We start from the raw sequence: 17,635 nt of genomic DNA, 5'->3' as shown, positions 1-17,635 counted from the left end.
AAGTGTTCACCATGTACCAGTGTGCCGAGTTATAGTTGTACAGCAATAAAGAAACAAAAAATGGACAAAAGTTCCTGCCTTCATGAATCTTACCTTCTCCTGGACAGTAACCACAGCGTGATGGGATCGTGTCCTGTGTTAGAGAGTGTAAGTGCTGTGAAGGACGCTCTGGTTGGAGAAAGGAAGGGGTCTGGAGATCGGGGTCTGGAGAGGGCCTGCCTCCCTGACAACTGCTCTGCTGGGGAGAGGGCGAGCTGGGCCATGTTTGAGGGAAGATATCTCAGACAGGGAAGCCGCAGGCCCTGTGGCCAGAGCACAGCCAAGGTGTCCACAGCACAGCACGGAGCAGTGTGGCAGTGAAGTCCTCGGGATGAGGTCAGATGGAGAGTCAAACCTGGTATGGCTATCAGCTCTCATTCTGCTTCAGGGAAGAGTTTTGAATAAAAAAGTGACAAGATCTAACCCATATTAAAAAACGTCACCACAGCTGCCACATCGAGGCTAACTGTACGGTAGAGACAGAAGCCGTGAGCCCCAGGTGAGGAGGTTTATTGCATAATCCAAGAAAACCCAGGCAGTGGAGTAGAAAGGGCGCTGTATTCTGAAGATGTTTGGAACATAGACCTGTTGGGTTCAGTGCATAGCGCGAGAGGGACCAGGATGGGCTCCAGGGCATTTTGTCTGAGAAGCCTTCCTGAGAAAACAGCCATGGGGATTCTGTATTGGACAGTTTTGAGATACCTAGTGGGAGATGTTGAGTGGGGACAGGTCCTGGTTAGAGTTTTCAGCAGCTGGTGATGCTCAAAGCCAGGAGGCCACTTCACTCCTGAGAGTGAAGTATTGAGTGAAGGCCTGGGGCAGGAGTGGAGGAGGAGAAAACCAGGTGAGCATGATGTGTTGTAAGCCCAAGTGAAGCACGTGATTGGAGTAGAAAGAGTCATGGAGTACTGGATAGTGACAAATAGACTGCACATTCTACAGACCAGTACTAGCTAAGGAGAAGTTTTGTGGGTGACGGAAGCAAAAGCTTGATGAAGTCAGTGGTTTCCGTATTACAGGAGGTTTCAGGTAGTCAGTTGTCTGGACTCCATGGCAGGAAACAACTTCGTGGTCCAGTATCCACTCTCCTGGCAGAAGCACTAACTTCACATCTCATTAAGGTGCACATTTAGTTGGCAGGAGTGACTTGGCAGTGTTAGGAAGTTGAGCTACATAGGGTGGTCGTCAGTACAGTACAGCTGGCTCCCTTTTTGAGGCCACAGCACATTTCAGTGCCTTCCTTTTAAGGGAATGGTTAGCATGGCACAGGAGACCTTTGAATGGCTCACAGTTAGTGGGGACCAGGATCAACCCCAAATCCTGTCATCTGAAGCCATAGCTACACTTTGCAAATGAGTGGCAAGAAGCTGGAATGTATTGGGCCATTTCCTGTGAGTCAAACTGGCCCACAGTAAGCAGCACACACATCGGATTTCCTTCTTTCTCTGATTGGATTGACTTTTCAGAATCTAGTGGTTAGTAGAATCCTGGTTCTTTTTCTCTATTGTGGGTTCATGCTACAGAGTTAGGCACTGTCATGCCCTTAACAATGTATCAGAGTCTCTACTTAATTGTCTTACAGGTTCTATAAAACGGAATATCGTCTTTATTATCTATATTCCCCTAAAACTTGAGAATTGTCTTCTTTTTTGTTCGTATCTTCTCTGTATTGACAGCCTATACAGTCCAGGGTAAAACATGGATCTTTCCTGATTGTTGCATTTGCCTGAAATATTAAAACTATCTAAGAAAGACGAAGGAGGACAATTTAATTGTATCTTATATCTAAATTCAGTCTTTTTATCGATGTAGAGTTCTCATAAGCAGCAGTTTGAATACATGGTCCCTTGCTTGGCTTAATCATGAACCTGGATTGTTGAGGTCTTCATTTAAAACTTAAATGATCTGCCAAGTCGTTCCTGGTAATGTTTAACTCTGATATTTTTGTGTAATTATTTGACAGAATATGTGGATTTTATACTTTTAGGACAGTTTTAGAAGACGGCAGAAAGAAAAAAGAAAGAGAATGAAGGTGAGTTAATGAGATTGGCAATAGATTATTTTGTGAGGAAGATTTTCATAAAGTAATTTTATTTCCTATTCAGTAGGAATTGGTCAGACATATGTCCAGCTAGCTGCTTTTTTGCCTGGAGAAAGCATACTTGGGGCCAACTTTTAAAGGAACCTTTTCTGAGCTCTAAGTCAGGGTTCATACTTGATGGGTGGGAGGTGGGAGGTGACCGGCACTTAGGTGTTTGCAAGGTTTACAACACTGTAGTATTGTTTTTTATAATAAAGTCTGATAGTTTTACTACACTCAGGAGAACCTGACACTCTAAACTGACATCACCACTGCCTCTTTAACTTGCTCAGAATCATACTGTGATCTGGGCCAGTTTTGGGGATCCCTTCTGGCCTCCACTGTCCTCCAGATACACCTTACCCCTCAGGCTCAGTGTTGCCTTCCTTTCTGTGTTCCTCATGGGCGCCTGTCTTTCCCATGCTTACAGTTGCCTTCCCCACAGGTATTTAGCTTCTGTAGTTCTTGTTTTTCTTATCTTTACAATTAGATTTTCAAACTCATGGGATGGGTCTGTCTTTTACTGTGTTTTATTAGAATTGAGCAATTTCAGCAAACAGGAAGGGAGGAAAATTGAATTGTTTCTTGTTCTATGTAGCTTCAAAAGGTAGGGGCATATTTGATTTACATATTACAACTTTATTTCAGTCGGTATCTGCAGTATCAGTCAGCCATGACCATCACCTATTACAGCTACACTTAATGGCCCCAATTAATTGGAAATAGTTAAATCCTAGCAAAGTAAAGGATAGATAAAAATTATACAGTATTTCCTGAGTGCAAGTCTTACTTTCATTGTTATATTATTTTCTTTGCTTGAAATTGTCTTGTGAATAGTTTCTAAAATTATAAACAAACTCTGCATTATCATAGTGAGACTTAAATGAGTGCGGGTACACAGCCTGTTTTTCATGTGCAGTATATTTTATGTAATTTTAGGGTGATGTTAAGTATTACAGGGTGCTATTTACAAGGTATATGTGAGTAACCATCTAGTCCAAGTACAGACAATCACTGGGAGTATATTTGTGATATTGATGGAAATCCGTTGGGTCTTTTGGTGAGTTTACTATAGTAATTAACTTATATTAAGGACTTTGTTCCACTGTCCTCTTTTCTTGCTGTCGCCTTTGTTATTGTAATTTAATTTTAATTTCTACATTTATTTCCCTTTATGTTAAGAGAGATCAACCAGCTTTCACTCCTAGTGGAATATTAACCCCTCATGCCTTGGGGTCAAGAAACTCACCAGGTTCCCAAGTAGCCAGTAACCCAAGACAGGCAGCCTATGAAATGCGGATGCAGACCAACTCTGTAAGTGGCTTACCTTTATGTGGCACTGACGCGTGAGTGGTTTCCTCCTGGGATTGTATGCATGTGAATTCTATCACTCAGTTAGATAGCTGGTCTCCTTTCTGAGGTGTTTGTAACTCCCTGAGTCCATCTGCATCATTACAAATCCCCTGAATGATGGAAAGAGTATGTAGAGAACCAACAGCTGTGCACAAGAAAAGCTGAGGGGTCACAACTGGGTCCCCTGCCTTCAGGACCTAGGTATAGGTAAGTGGTGCTAGTGGCGAGACTCTAGATCCAGACGTCTGACTTTGGGGTGAGAGGGACTGGCACGGTTTGCTCCCTTACTTCCTCTTTCCTCCTAGGGGTCAGTTAGGGGCATTCTGTTAAAAGTATTTTTTTTTTTTTTTTGTCTTTTTTTATCGGTACCGGGGATCGAACTCATGACTGCCTGCTTGCAAGGCAGGCGCTTATGCCACTGAGCTGAATCCTCAGCCCCGTTAAAAGTATTCTTTAAGCTACCAAAAACTGGTGCTCTTCCCTGCCTAATCACTCACCAGAGAGACATGGGACAGCTGTGAATAAATATTTTAAGGTACTCCTCTATGCAAACTGTGTTGCTTCCTATTTATAAACTAGAGAACCGAGTGGATTTGACTGGTGGTATCCCTGCTTGTTTGAACTTTGTAATCCAAACTGGAAAAGCAATTCAGACAACCCAGCAGATCTGTTCTGTGTCCACCAGCTTCCTGTTCTGGTGGCAACATCCTTGAGCTCAAGAGCAGGGTGAAGAACAGACCAAACTAAGAGTAGAGAAGGAGAGATACTACGGGAGATCTAGACTGGATGTACATCTCTGCTGTGGTCTGTCCAGAGAACTTGCACACACATGGGTATTGACGTCTCATCGCTCTAATGATTTTCGTATTGATGCTAATATCCCTTATTTGAGAGCAACTCTGTGTGGAGTTTTTGTCACATCAGAAGACCAATTCAGTTTGTATTTACATCAGTTCACACCTAGTGGTATTAGGAACTTAGATTCAGAATTTGAAAGGTGACATTTTGCATCTCTTGAGAATGTCAACTGGAGTTTTTATTATTTTTTATTCTTTCATCTCCCTAACAGAGTAGAGTGTGGAGGCTCAGGGATTGGAGTGCACAGAGATACCTGAGTAGGACATAAAAAGCTGGAATCTTGTCATTTAAGACTACAGTCCCCATAGAACAAAGCTGAGAAAGACTGGTATTCTCAAGTGTCCTGTTGATGATAGAATGCTGCTTTCTCAAGGGAGGAAGATAAGTTTAAACTTTGCCAGCTGTGATTGCTTTGAGAAAGATTTCAATATTAAGGTTCCATAAAACCAGGCTGTTGATCAATACTGTCTTCCATGGGAGTAGGAGTGGAGAGATTGGTAATTATTGGATCCCATTGTGACCTCTCTTGACATAATTGTTTCTATAGAGGGAGATACAGAGTTGGAATCTTTGAATAGTGGGATTTTCTCTTTTAGAATGTTTTGAGCTTAAGGAAATCTTGAAGTCAAATTGTCAGCTCATTTAGAAAAGTGTTTAAAGTTAGGAGTTTTTGTTATTTTATTTATTCTAAGCTGTTGAGGTTGTTAGTCTGAAGTACGTGTGTATTGATGGCCAACAATATTGTTTCATCACTTGGCTCCTCTTTCTTGATAATGTGTGGTTTTAAATTTTACATTCAGAATTATGGTTTTATTACATTTGAGGCCATCTTCTTAGAATTTGAACACAAAGATGGCATTTTTAAAACAGATCATTTCAGTGGCTGTGTGAATATGGTATCCCTAGAGTAGAATACATTGATTTGTAGAGGCAGGACAGCAGAGATTTAGTGTTAATTAATGAACAGCTTTTTCCACCCTGAAAAGTATTATTTTTGTTAGTTAAAGTTGAAGATTATATCTAGTTGGTTAAAAGTTAGTTTGAGAAAGTTCACTACTTACACAATTTATTTGTACTTAGAAATTGATAGGAATGTTACTTTGTAATTTTAATCCAAATGCATGAGTGTAAGGTTAAAAAGTAATAGTTTTGATTCCCTGAACATGTGCCAGGGGAGCAGTAACCTTTCACACACGTTTCATTTAGTCCTTGCATTAAGCTGTAAAGAGGCAGAGCTTCCTGACCCCTGTTTTAAGGTGAGCTCACAGAGACGGGGAGAACATGGCGGACAGAGACGGGGAGAACATGGCGGACAGACAACAGCAACTACTGAACGCTCTCTAAAGGCTCGGCTCAGAGGCCAGGAATGACGCGGACTAAGGAGATACGAACCAGTAGAGATATGCTCTGCTGACTCAGGAACGAACTGGGCTGAGAGAATCCAACTTGGAATACAGTCCTGGCGCTAAAATAGGAACAGAAAAATCTCGGTGTGGAGGCTCGACTCCACGCCATTGGAAACCGCGGTTTGGATTTCCCGCCGCCCGGCGGCCGGCGCCTCCACAGCGGCTCGGCAAGGAGAGACACGCAGAGGCTTGGGAACGGGAGTCTGCGAACGGAGTCGGAAACGCGACGGACAGGGAGGAAGGCTGACTGGTGGCGAGGTGAGCGAGGAACTGACTCCCTACCGCAGGTTGACTCCAGCAGAGGTTTTTCTGGGCGCGGGCAGTCCTGTAAGAGCAGGGCGCGGTGGCAACTGCAGCCGCACGTTTCCCTCTCGGACGGGATTGGTGAAAGGTGCCTGACCGGAGGGACGCTGCTGGCGGACTCCCTAGGCTGGCCTAACCCAGATCCCAGAGCCTGACGGTGGCCCGGAGGAGCGACCGACTCCCGCGTAGGCTGCCTCCTCTGCAACTCCCTGGGGCGCAGCGGTGAGCGGGAACAACTAGCCAGCGCAATTTGATCAAGCTGTGGCTGACAGGCAGGGAAGCCGGGCCTCCTGTGTAAGATTACATTTTATAAGGAACAGAAAATATGGGGAAGGGAAGCAACAAAAAAGGCTCCTCGACCCCCAATCCTGAGAATCAGGCAGTGGACACTGCACCAATATACATTAAGCGCCATTTAGAGAGCCTCATAGACCAATTCAGGAATGAAGTTATCAATGACCTGAAGCTAGAAGTATGCAGAATAGTTAGAGAAATGCTAAGCACCACCTAGGAAAAAGCAGATGGTGGAATGGAAGAACAGAAAAAGAGGGGAGAATTGCTTGATGGAGAAAACAGAGAAAGCATTGAGTATGTGAAGCAGGTGCAAAGGGACTATCAAGAAATTAAGAAGTCTACCCAAGACTGGCATAACAGCTTGAAAGAAACTAAGGACAGACTATCTGAATTGGAGGGCAGACTTGAAACATGGGAGAATGAAATGAAAAACTTCTTAAAAATAACAAAGAAACACACAGCAATAATACAAAGACAAGAAGATGATAAGAGGAGCCATAACTTAAGGATTAAGAACATAAAAGAAGAAGTAGGGACACAAACAAGTGAACTACAAAAGCTACTCACAGAAATAATCCAGGAGAATTTTCCTAATTTAGCAAAAGGTAAAGATACTCCAATGTATGAGGCATACAGGACCCCAGCTACCTACAACCCTAACAGAGAAACACCCAGGCATATAATAATAAAAATTCCAGAAATTCAATACAAGAACAGAATATTAAAAGCTGTAAGAGACAAGAAACAGATCACTTACAAGGGAAGACCCATCAGAATTACAGCAGATTTCTCTTCACAAACCATCAAATCACGAAGAGCATGGGGAGAAATAATTCAAGCTTTGAAAGATAATAATCTCCAGCCAAGATTGAGATATCCTGCACAACTGTCCCTGGAAATTGATGGAAAAACGAGGTGCTTCCAGGATAAAGAGGAACTGGGGGAATTTGCAACCACCAATTCAACCCTACAGAAAGTATTGCAGGATATTCTAAAAAAAGAAAAATACAAAGAACCCAGAAATAGGGGCGGGGAGGCCACAACGAATGGAGCAGAGAACAAAATGAAGAAGACAAACTGACAGCTACTGACAGAAAAAGAGCTCAACAGAAATGAGACAGAGAAGATTGGATGATAGGAACAGCTTTTTTTGGAGAAAATGACATCTTAATAGGTAATGCTGATTTAGTACCATCTTGTTTTGAAGTCTCATCTAGCTTTTGTTCTTCTGTCTCCAATGGTCTAAACAGGTTGTATCTTATTGGATTTTGTTAAGTACGATAGTATAAGAAAAAACCTTTTAAAGACAAGGAGATTATACAGAGACCATTGTTCATTTTCTGTTAGTCGATTCTAAATACTCTATAATGCTGTCATTCTCTTAAATGGATTTACATTGTTTTGATATACTTAATGCTACAGTATATGAAGTTGTACTCAAGGACTTCAGGGAGGGAGTCAATATGGTAACTATTTTTGGGTCAGGATTATCTGGTGGTGAAACACTATTCTGCTTAAATGGTTATGTTTTGATCTGCCCTGTTTCGCTGTTATGCCCTCTTTTTTCTCAATCTCCACTCCATTATTTACTTTTTTATTTTTATCCATTTAATTAAAGGGAAAAATATAGCAGGATATAATATAGTAACCCACTTTGACTTTCTATTATCTCGATTTGAAGCCCTGTGTTACTCTCACCATCTTGTTTTTGACTGAGGTTCCTCTATTCTGTTTTGCTGGATAGTATCAGGTTCGAAAGTTTAGGCATCAGCTGAGAAGATAATGAGATTCATTATAACGCCCATTCTCGTTGACTTTTATCTACTTTTGAAGACCTACAATATCTCCAATGTTTTGGTTTTGTCGGTTTTATTCTTTACGGTTTTGTTCAATTGTATTACAACTAATGATATAGGCAATTCTATTAGAAATAGCGGGAGGCATTATGGTAACCATTGTTGATCACCTTGTGTTATGTTTTTATATTATCTATTATGTCCACCCTTTTGACTTGACCGATTCTGTTCTGTTATGTCACATTTGGTTTTACTCTCTTCCAAAAAAGCAACAAGAACCGTGGGAGCAATGAAACCCAAAATGTGTAATAGTCACTGTACAAAAGAGAGGAAAAGAAAGTGCTCTAAACTATATAACTGCATGTATATTTAAGTGTATAAGATAGAAAATGATATCACAGAGTTTTATTGGATCATTGAACAGAACTGTCTGCAGTATCATTGTTGGAATGTCCACTCTACAAGCTTTAATTTTGTGACTTGAACAATTATTTCTAAGATGGCAATATGTAATCCATTAACTAGTGATTTCCTACTGCGCATTTTTTTATTCTGTAAATCTGTATAACTTGTACCCCTTCACTGTTTTTTTTTTTCTTTCTTTTCTTTTCTCCTTAAATAAAAATTAAAAAAAAAAAAAAAAAAAAAAAGATGAGCTCACAGTTATAGTCTCCAAGGCCAGGGACCCAAAAGAGGCTGAACATAGTATTTCATATTCAGATCTGCTTAACTAAATGCTGTTATCTCATTTTCCAGCAGTGCTTTTGGTTATTTTTCTTTTGATAGTATTGCATATATGTTATCATAAAGAAACTTTATACTGTAGTTTTAAAAGGAAGGTGATAGGAGCTCTGTATGAAACAGAACTTTGCTTTATCTTTTCATGGCCTGTGGAGTGAACTGCTTGTGTGCTGTATTTCCATTTTAGTGTTAGTGAAATAACTTTTGAGTCCTCAGGTTTTGTTTTGTTTTGTTTTTAGCACTCAGCTTTAAGATAATTCAGTTACAGTTTATTGGTAGAGGGCTTGCTGGTCTGCACGAGGCCCTGGGCACAATCTCCTGTACTGAGAAAAGAAGTTTCTGAACTGTTCTGTTCTGAAACAGTTTTTATCCTAATAATGTTAATTTTTTTGATTTAAAGCATAGAAAGCTCTTAATACTGTATCACTTTGGACAAGGGAGGATTAGTATCTGTACTTTTAAATTTACTGCATTTAGATATCTACCATGCCTGTTTAATACCTGTAAGGAAATGTGTCAATGTGAAGCTTGGTGGTGATATCAGTTTTGACTCAAGTAAATAAGTGAAAAACCCCTGTGATGTTGTGGTTGTCTGCAGAGCCCTTCTGTGTCTCCTAATACAAGTTTCACATCCGATGGCTCCCCGTCTCCACTAGGAGGAATTAAGCGGAAAGCAGAAGACAGCGACAGCGAGCCGGAGCCCGAGGATAATGTCAGGTGCAGCCGTTGTTTGGTAGCACTTTGTTAGCAAATTGCTGAAAGAGATGCAGTTTAATTAATGCTGTTTAGCTTGGAGCAGCAGTGCCTTCAGATGCGTGCCCATGATCTTTTTATCCACCCATAATTAATGTGGAGGGCTAGAGCAGTTGGTAAATTCCAGTGAGAGGTGTAAGCTATTGCTGTTAAACTCAGGCATCTAGATTAGTATGCGTGCAGGTTTTCATCTTCCAAGCCACTTTCCCCTCTGAGACCAGACACTAGTGCAGCCAGACATGAGGTGTTCAGCCCTGCTGGTGTGATTTGAATGGTACTGTTTGAAGATTAAATTTTCAAGCTGCTTAACCTAGAAAGTTCAGTTACAGTTGGATAGTAATATTGTTTGCTTTAATCTTTGCAACTTGTATGGGTTCTTCCTCAGAATGAAATATACAAAAATCATTTTAAGACATAGATACTTATTTTTGGAAACTACAGGCTTGCGTACGCACAATTGCATTTCATGACAGAGGAGGTTTTCTTTTTTAGCTATATTAAACTTTATCGTAGGAAACTGGTGCTTTAGTTTATCTAGATGTTTAGGATGATTAAATGATAAGATTAACAGTCTTTTGTAGAACAACAGCAGACTTGAACCCTGGGCTTTTAGTGCAAAAAGGCAATAATGTAAAAATCGTAGCCCATTAAGAATATAGGGTGATGACATCTTTCACATGAGACATGATAGTGGTGGTCCATTGCTGGTGCTCCTTTTTCAGGACACAGAAGTGCAGCTCACATTTATGGTTAGAAACTGCACAAGGGTCATGATGGTCTGTGTTTTTCTAATATCTCTTGCTAACAGATGCATGCAAGCCTGTGATCAAACATTAATTTCCATTTTGTGCTCCTGTAGCTGTAGATTTCCCTCTTCAAGCATATTTTTATTTTCTTACCATGTAATATTTATGATCATGATAGTTTAATAGTAACTTGATTTGGATCCTAGTACTGAAAATAATCAAAATAAAAATGTTTTGGGCTGTTAACATTTCTTTCATTAGTACTTTCTTGAAACAATGAAACAATGAAAATCTACATTATGAATAGAGGATATTTCTCCTAATTGTTGTTCTGTGACTCCTTTGGGGGTTAAAAATTGGTATGATATATTTAAAAGCATGAGTACAATTAACATATGTGCTCTGGCCCACGTGGAAAAGAGCTTTTAATGGCGAGTCATCTTAATGTTCTTGATCTGTGCTGATTTTTTTGTGTTCTTTTTTTTTTTGTCTTTTTCCTTTTTATCGGTACCGGGGATCGAACTCACTACTGCCTGCTTTCAAGGCAGGCGCTTATGCCACTGAGCTAACCCCCCAGCCCCTGTGTTTGTTCTTTGATGCTCTTAAACCATTGATACCTATTAGCTCAAAGGATAAGGTTCAAGTAAGGATAGGAATTCTTAGATCATTTCATAAGCTATTTTTTACATTTTAAAATTACCTTTTAAAAAACAATTTTTTAGTATGTGATTCTTAAAAGTTTTGCAACTGTTGCATAATTGGAAAAACATAAAGCAAACAATGTTGTGTTTATACTTAATAAATAATTTTCTGTCTTTTCCTAATGCAGTTTTGTAATAGGTCTATCAGAATCAGTTTTTGGATTTTTGATGTTTAACTGGGTTTAAGTTGATAAATCCAATTACAGGAATCTGTATCAGCATTACTGTTTAACTTATTCTGATTTCTCATGAATAGTAAATACTAATTTAGGATCTAAATCAGTGAACAGTCTATTTTGAACATGTATTGATTTCAGTATAAATTGGCTTTCTCTGACATATAGGTTATGGGAAGCTGGCTGGAAGCAGCGATACTACAAGAACAAATTTGATGTTGATGCAGCTGATGAGAAATTCCGTCGTAAAGTTGTACAGTCTTATGTTGAAGGACTTTGCTGGGTTCTTAGATACTATTATCAGGTACAAAAAATAGTATTTCCCTCTAAATTTCTGGCTATCATTTTTAAATGATGTTGTTTTGTGTCATAATGTGTGATATTGAATATCCTCAAATAAAAATGAGACTAATATTTTGAGCGTATATCATAAATTTATTACCACTTACATTTGCTTGTAAAGACTTTGAAGCTCCTTGGTTATTAATATATAAATAAAGCTAGTTTTTGTTGTATTTGGGAATTTTCAGTATCAAGTATGGGGTTGAGTATACTTGTTTTTTTAATTGTGGTACTGGGGATTGAACTCAAGGCCTTCATGTTGTACTACACTATTTTTTTTTTTTTTGTACTGGGGATTGAACTCATGACTTTGCATTTGACAAGCAGGCACTTAGACTGCTGAGCTAAATCCCCTGGCTGAGCTACATTCTTTAGTTTTTTTAATTTTTTTATTTTGAGACAAGATCTCACTAAGTTGCTAAGTTGCCCAAGCTGGGCTTGAACCTGCCATCCTCCTGCCTTAGCTTCTGAGAATGCTGGAATTACAGGCTTTCGCCACTACCCATAACTATACTTGAGTATCTTAAAGATATTTAACATATCATTAAGAGGATTAAAGGTTAATGGTTTTTTAAATTGGAGTTTTAAAAACAACCAGGAAATTAATTGCCAGTCTCTTGAGTAACTGAACAAAAGACAGCCTGGGAAACACCAGTGAGAATCAGAAAGGAATTTGAACAGACCATCTCTTCCTAACATAGTCACGGTACAGGAAGTGAATTCTGATCCATCTAGTCTGTATCTGACTCAAACCTCATGATAATTGTAATGTGAGGCTGAGGAGCGCGCCCTGTAGTTAATACCTGGTTTCATATTCTGAGCCAGGTTAAGTCTGATGTGACTGGAGAGATGAAATTTGTTAGTAAGTAGCACATAACATGAAGTATTCTATTTTCATGTTTTAGTCCTACTCTCGTGATTTTAATTCAGTAGGCACAGAGGGCAAACGCATACCAGATAGACTCTTCTATGAAGGCAACTTGCTTCTATTTTCTTTTGGAGTTTACTCAAATTTCTTTTTTTATTTAAAGAAAGATAGAATAGAAAATGGGCAGAAATAGTACATACTTTCAAAGAAAAGAAAATAAACAGTAATAAATCACTAGTTGATGTATACATATTGTCCCCCCACAAATAATTGTTCAAGATACAAAAGTGGAACATATAAATGGAATTCAGCCAGGGAGACTGCAAACTGTTCTGTTCAACTATCCAACAAAAACTAAGTAATATGAGTATCAATCCTATACACTTAGACATGTACGCATTTATCCATATCTTCGTTTATGTTGGGACCTAACAAAACTTATTAGGTTAAAATCCTTCTGAACAAAGATTAATAATAATGCTGGATTTCACATCATAACACTCCGGAATCAGCACTGGGTACTGCAGTGCCCCTTTCTTTCCTTCAAAGTATTTGTTCATTTCATCATGTGTCATAAGATCAGTTCTCATAAATTGTTTACAGGTTTTATGCAAGCATGGGTCTTAATATGTATTTCTATCCTTTCTATATTAGAGGGAGAAACAGAACAAAGTAGGACAGAACTAAACATATTCCTATAGACACATAAAACTAAAAAGACATATAAAATTGCTGTATAAAGAGTTCTACCATGGTCAGTGTGCTGTTTCTTGTTATCATCAACCGAATTAGCTATATCATCAGATAAAGTATAATTGAACATATCAGTACATAACAGAATTAACCGAAATACAACTTTGTAGATAGTGTAGAGCTACAAAAATAGGTAGTAATCAAATCAGAATGGATATTGTGGAGAATCATTGTCATTTTCAGTATAGTTGTCTATATTCCTCAACTTGATAGCAGCAACCTAACAGCTTTGAATTAAATCTGTCAATAATAAGCAGTATTCAAACAAGTCAGATTTAACTAAGATCAGTCATGATACAACAGTATAAGTCATACAGGGATCCTGATTGAGTTAATAGGAAATTAAAGATGACCACTGTGCTATGTCCTGATACCTTCGGGACAGCTGTCAGTGCCCTCTGATGCAGTGCTTGTATCAAACTAGGATGGAACAAGTTCCAACCAAGCAGAGTAATGCGAGTAATAAGGGTTTTAATTCCTAATACACTATTAGCTATATCTTCTGCTGTTTTTTTTTTTTTAAAGACTATTCCTCCCCTTTATTCTCACAGAATGAACTGTGTATTTTCGGGTCTCCCCATCACTCACGGTTTTATATTGGCAGGGGGGCAACCTGCTATTTACCTAAGTATTTCTGAACTTTCTCACTCCTGCGCTAGATTTCTAGTTACATTTCTTCATTTATTAAAGCCTGTCTGTTCAGCCTATCCATAAATACTGGCCCAGTTACTCCTATTATTCTCTGGTTCCTTATCACATTGAGATCCATTTTCTCATATTTGATTTTGGTCTATATAACCTTCTTCAGGCTAATTAAATTTCCTATAAAGAGTCTCTCGGGGGACCCTACGTCTTGATCCACTCTGCCTGTGATTCTCTCTTTTTCCCCTTAAGTTAGTGTATGTTGGCTATCTATATTTAGAAATTATATCCAGCCTTCTTTGCCTTGTTTCTGTTGTGCTCTTTTTCTATCATTACTTGTATGTTTGTCTTTTTCATTTCACTTTCTGCTGCATTCATTGTGGCCTCTCTGCCATTGTTTCTGAAAAGAGAATCTTTTCTCTTTAGAATGTCCTGCAGTATTCTCTATAGAGTTGGATTGGTGGTTGTGAATTCCCCCAGTTCCTCTTTATCTTGGAAGCACCTTGTTTCTCCATTAATTTCTAGGGACAATTGTGCAGGATATATCAATCTTGGCTGGAGGTTATTGTCTTTCAAGGCTTGGGTTATTTTGCCCCATGCTCTTCGAGATTTAATGGTTTGTGCCGAGAAGTCTGCTGTATTCTGATGGGTGTTCCCTTGTAAGTGATCTGTTTCTTGTCTCTGACAGCTTTTAATATTCTGTTCTTATATTGGATTTCTGGAATTTTGATTATTGTATGCCTGGGTGTAGTTCTGTTTTGATTGTAGGTGGCTGGAGTTCTGTATGCCTCAAACATCTGATCATCTTTCCCTTTCCTATGTTTGGGAAGTTTTCTTTTATTATTTCATGAATAGCCTTTGCAGTTCCTTTGTTTGTACCCCTGCTTCTTCTCTCACAATCTTTATTCTTAAGTTATAGATTCTCTTGACATCTAGCCTTTGTATTGTTACTGCTTGTTTCCTTGTTATTTTTATATTTTTCCTTTCATGTTCCCACATTACAAATCTGTCCTGTAGTTCAGATAATCAATCCTTAGTTTCTTTCAAGCTGTTATGCCAGCTTTCAATAGAGTTTTTAGTTTTCTGGTAATCTCTTTGAACCTGCTTCATGTATTCTGTGTTTTCTCTGTTTTCTCCATCAAACAGTTCTCTCCTTTTTTTGTTCTTCCATTCTACTATCTGTTTTTTCTTGGGAGGTGCTTAGCATTTCTTTAACTATTCTACTTATATCTTATTTTACTTAGTTAAATACTTCACTTTTGAACTTGTCTATGAGGTCCCAAAGATAGCACTTTATGTCTATTGGTGCCATGCCTGATATTGCACGTTTTTTGTCTTCATTCTCCTTTGCATTTACCATTTCTGGATCAGTGTTCTCAGGATTGGGGACCGAGGACCCATTCTTGTTGCCTCCTCTTCTCATATTTTTTGTTCCTTCCATACAGGCTTATATAGGAGGCCCAGTTTCTTTCTTTGTCAGTTTCAGTTTGTCTGAGGTGCGCTGACTAGGTGGTCCTGCCCACTGCAGTGTACTAGGAGGTATAGACCCGTGCAGCCTATGATGGGCCTGCCATTCTAGGTCAACCTACTGAAAGCTTCACTGCCTTAGGGTATACTGCCAGGCGCAGAGACCTGGTTTGGGCTAGCCTATTGGGCCTCAGTACTCAAATTTCTTTATGGTCAAGAGAAAGGTGTTACATGAAAATACAGTAGATGGTGCCGGCCCTGTGGCACGCTCTTATGATCTCTCCAGCACTGGAAAAACTCAAGTGCAGGATCACTTGAATCCAGGAATTCAAGATCAGTCTGGTTCGCATAACAAGACCCTATCTCAGAAGGAAAAAAATAATTATGGCTTGTACAGTGAAACTTGGCTGTTTAACTTTCAAACCACTATTCTTGTGCTATCCCCACCACCTCCTTACTCAACAAATGCAAACTGCAACTTCTCTTGGTTTTATTTGATAATGACAGCTCTACAGTTGTTTAAAAATGCCACCAAGTACATTTTAAGGGTAGTAGAAGTCTTCACCAAAGCGTGTTTGTGAATGTAAAATTTGGTGTTAACTATTGATTATTAAAGATATTTTGCAGAATTAAAGAGCCACTGCAAAAACAAAAAGTTTAGGTTTAAGGAAAACAGTTCTTGTGATTCTTGGAAAAACATTAACACCCAGTCTGCCAAAAAATATATACACGAGGAAAAGAAAAACTTGTAACTTGTATAAATATTTTAATGCTAAATTTATTGAGACATCATCAGATTAAGACAAACTACTTTTGACCTCTGAAATTTTAAGAGATACTCAGAGTAGTGACCATTAGCATCCGGACATTTACTAGTGCTAAAGTGTATGCATTTTTTGGTAGACTCTAAATATGGAATGTATTTTTTCTAGAAGTTACATATATTGGGCAGCTTTCCATTGCTGCAACAAAATACTTGATATAGCAAACTTAAAGGAAGAATCATTTGTTTTGGCTTATAGTTTCCAAGGTTTAAGTTCATGGTTGGCCAGCCCCAAGATAGAAATATCATAGTGGAAGAGCATGGCAGAAAAAGCTGCTGAACTCATGGAAGCAGAGAGCAGGGAAAGAGTCAGAGAGGAAGGAAGCTTATGCCTCTTCACCCATTTCCTCGGTCCCATCTAGTTGTCCATACAGCTATGAATTCATGAATGATTTGACCCATTGATGAAGTTGGTGTTCTCACAGTCTAGTTACCCCTCCAGGAGTCTAATCCTGTCAAATTGACAATGAAGATTAATCAGCATACCATGTTTTGTAAATAGAGTATGAAATGTATTATAGATGAATCATTTATTTTTCCCAGCGTCCATCATTAACACAGGTTGTGTGTGTTTTCTGTTTTTAATGGTTCTAGGGCTGCGCTTCCTGGAAGTGGTATTATCCATTCCATTATGCTCCATTTGCTTCGGATTTTGAAGGTATTGCAGACATGCCTTCTGACTTTGAGAAGGGTACAAAACCGGTAAGCTCAGTTAGTTAGAATTGATAAAGCAATAGAACTTTGAGTTGGATAGTAATTTTAAGTCTTTAACTTTTTTCTCTTTTGCAGTTTAAACCTCTGGAACAACTTATGGGAGTTTTTCCAGCTGCAAGTGGTAACTTTCTGCCCCCATCATGGCGGAAGCTCATGAGTGACCCCGTGAGTCTCTTAGTATCTTGGGTTTTTGTCGTTATTTCATTCACATTAGTCACAATTGCTTTTCCATCTCACAGTTTAAAAAAACCAAAGTCCAGACACAAAGAATTTCAGTTCTTTCATATATATATATATATTTTGTTTGTTTGTTTTTTGGGTACTGGGAATCAAACTCACAACCTTGTGTTTGCTAGGCAGGGGCTTACACTGCTGAGCCGGCCCCTAAACTTTTTTTTTTTTTTTTTTTTTTTTTGGTTCCAGGAATCGATTTCATATATTTTTCATAACATGTATTTTTTTCTGCTGCTTCCTTTGGTCATGAATACTCTATCCAATAAATAAAATTGATTCATGTTCAGCCTATGTGTAAGTCTATTTTCATGTGTTTCAGTCACGTATGATGGCTTCCAGAGTCAAAAGCCTGCCTAATATCACATCTGCAATAGTTTTTTTGTGTGCTAGCAAAAAAGTGTGAGACCCAGCCAGGAAGTGCAGTGTGGAAAGAGATAAATCCTTCACTACCTGCCTGCCTGTGGCCCACAGCTATCATTTCTACATTTCCCTTCTTTTTATCTTTCAAATACAATTGTCAGTTTCATATTACTACTACTGGAATGA

General features: G+C 38.9%; 1 protein-coding gene across 3 annotated transcripts in view; it reads left to right on the top strand.

The window, feature by feature from the left end:
• Positions 1–17,635, top strand: part of Xrn2 (5'-3' exoribonuclease 2) — a 70,591-nt gene that overhangs the window by 20,818 nt on the left and 32,138 nt on the right. For all 3 annotated transcript variants that reach the window (XM_023560030.2, XM_003476457.4, XM_023560031.1), the window contains 6 exons: positions 2,027–2,071; positions 3,302–3,433; positions 9,469–9,587; positions 11,415–11,550; positions 16,736–16,843; positions 16,931–17,020. In XM_023560030.2, coding sequence (XP_023415798.1) covers positions 2,027–2,071; positions 3,302–3,433; positions 9,469–9,587; positions 11,415–11,550; positions 16,736–16,843; positions 16,931–17,020 — 630 coding nt within the window. The remainder of the gene's footprint in view (positions 1–2,026; positions 2,072–3,301; positions 3,434–9,468; positions 9,588–11,414; positions 11,551–16,735; positions 16,844–16,930; positions 17,021–17,635) is intronic.

Source organism: Cavia porcellus, unplaced genomic scaffold (genome assembly GCF_034190915.1).
Source record: "Cavia porcellus strain 051 isolate PalLab524CR breed Dunkin Hartley unplaced genomic scaffold, mCavPor4.1 scaffold_5, whole genome shotgun sequence".
NCBI lineage: Eukaryota > Metazoa > Chordata > Mammalia > Rodentia > Caviidae > Cavia > Cavia porcellus.
Note: the sequence above shows the minus strand (reverse complement) of the source record. Positions and strands in the feature narration are given on the sequence as shown.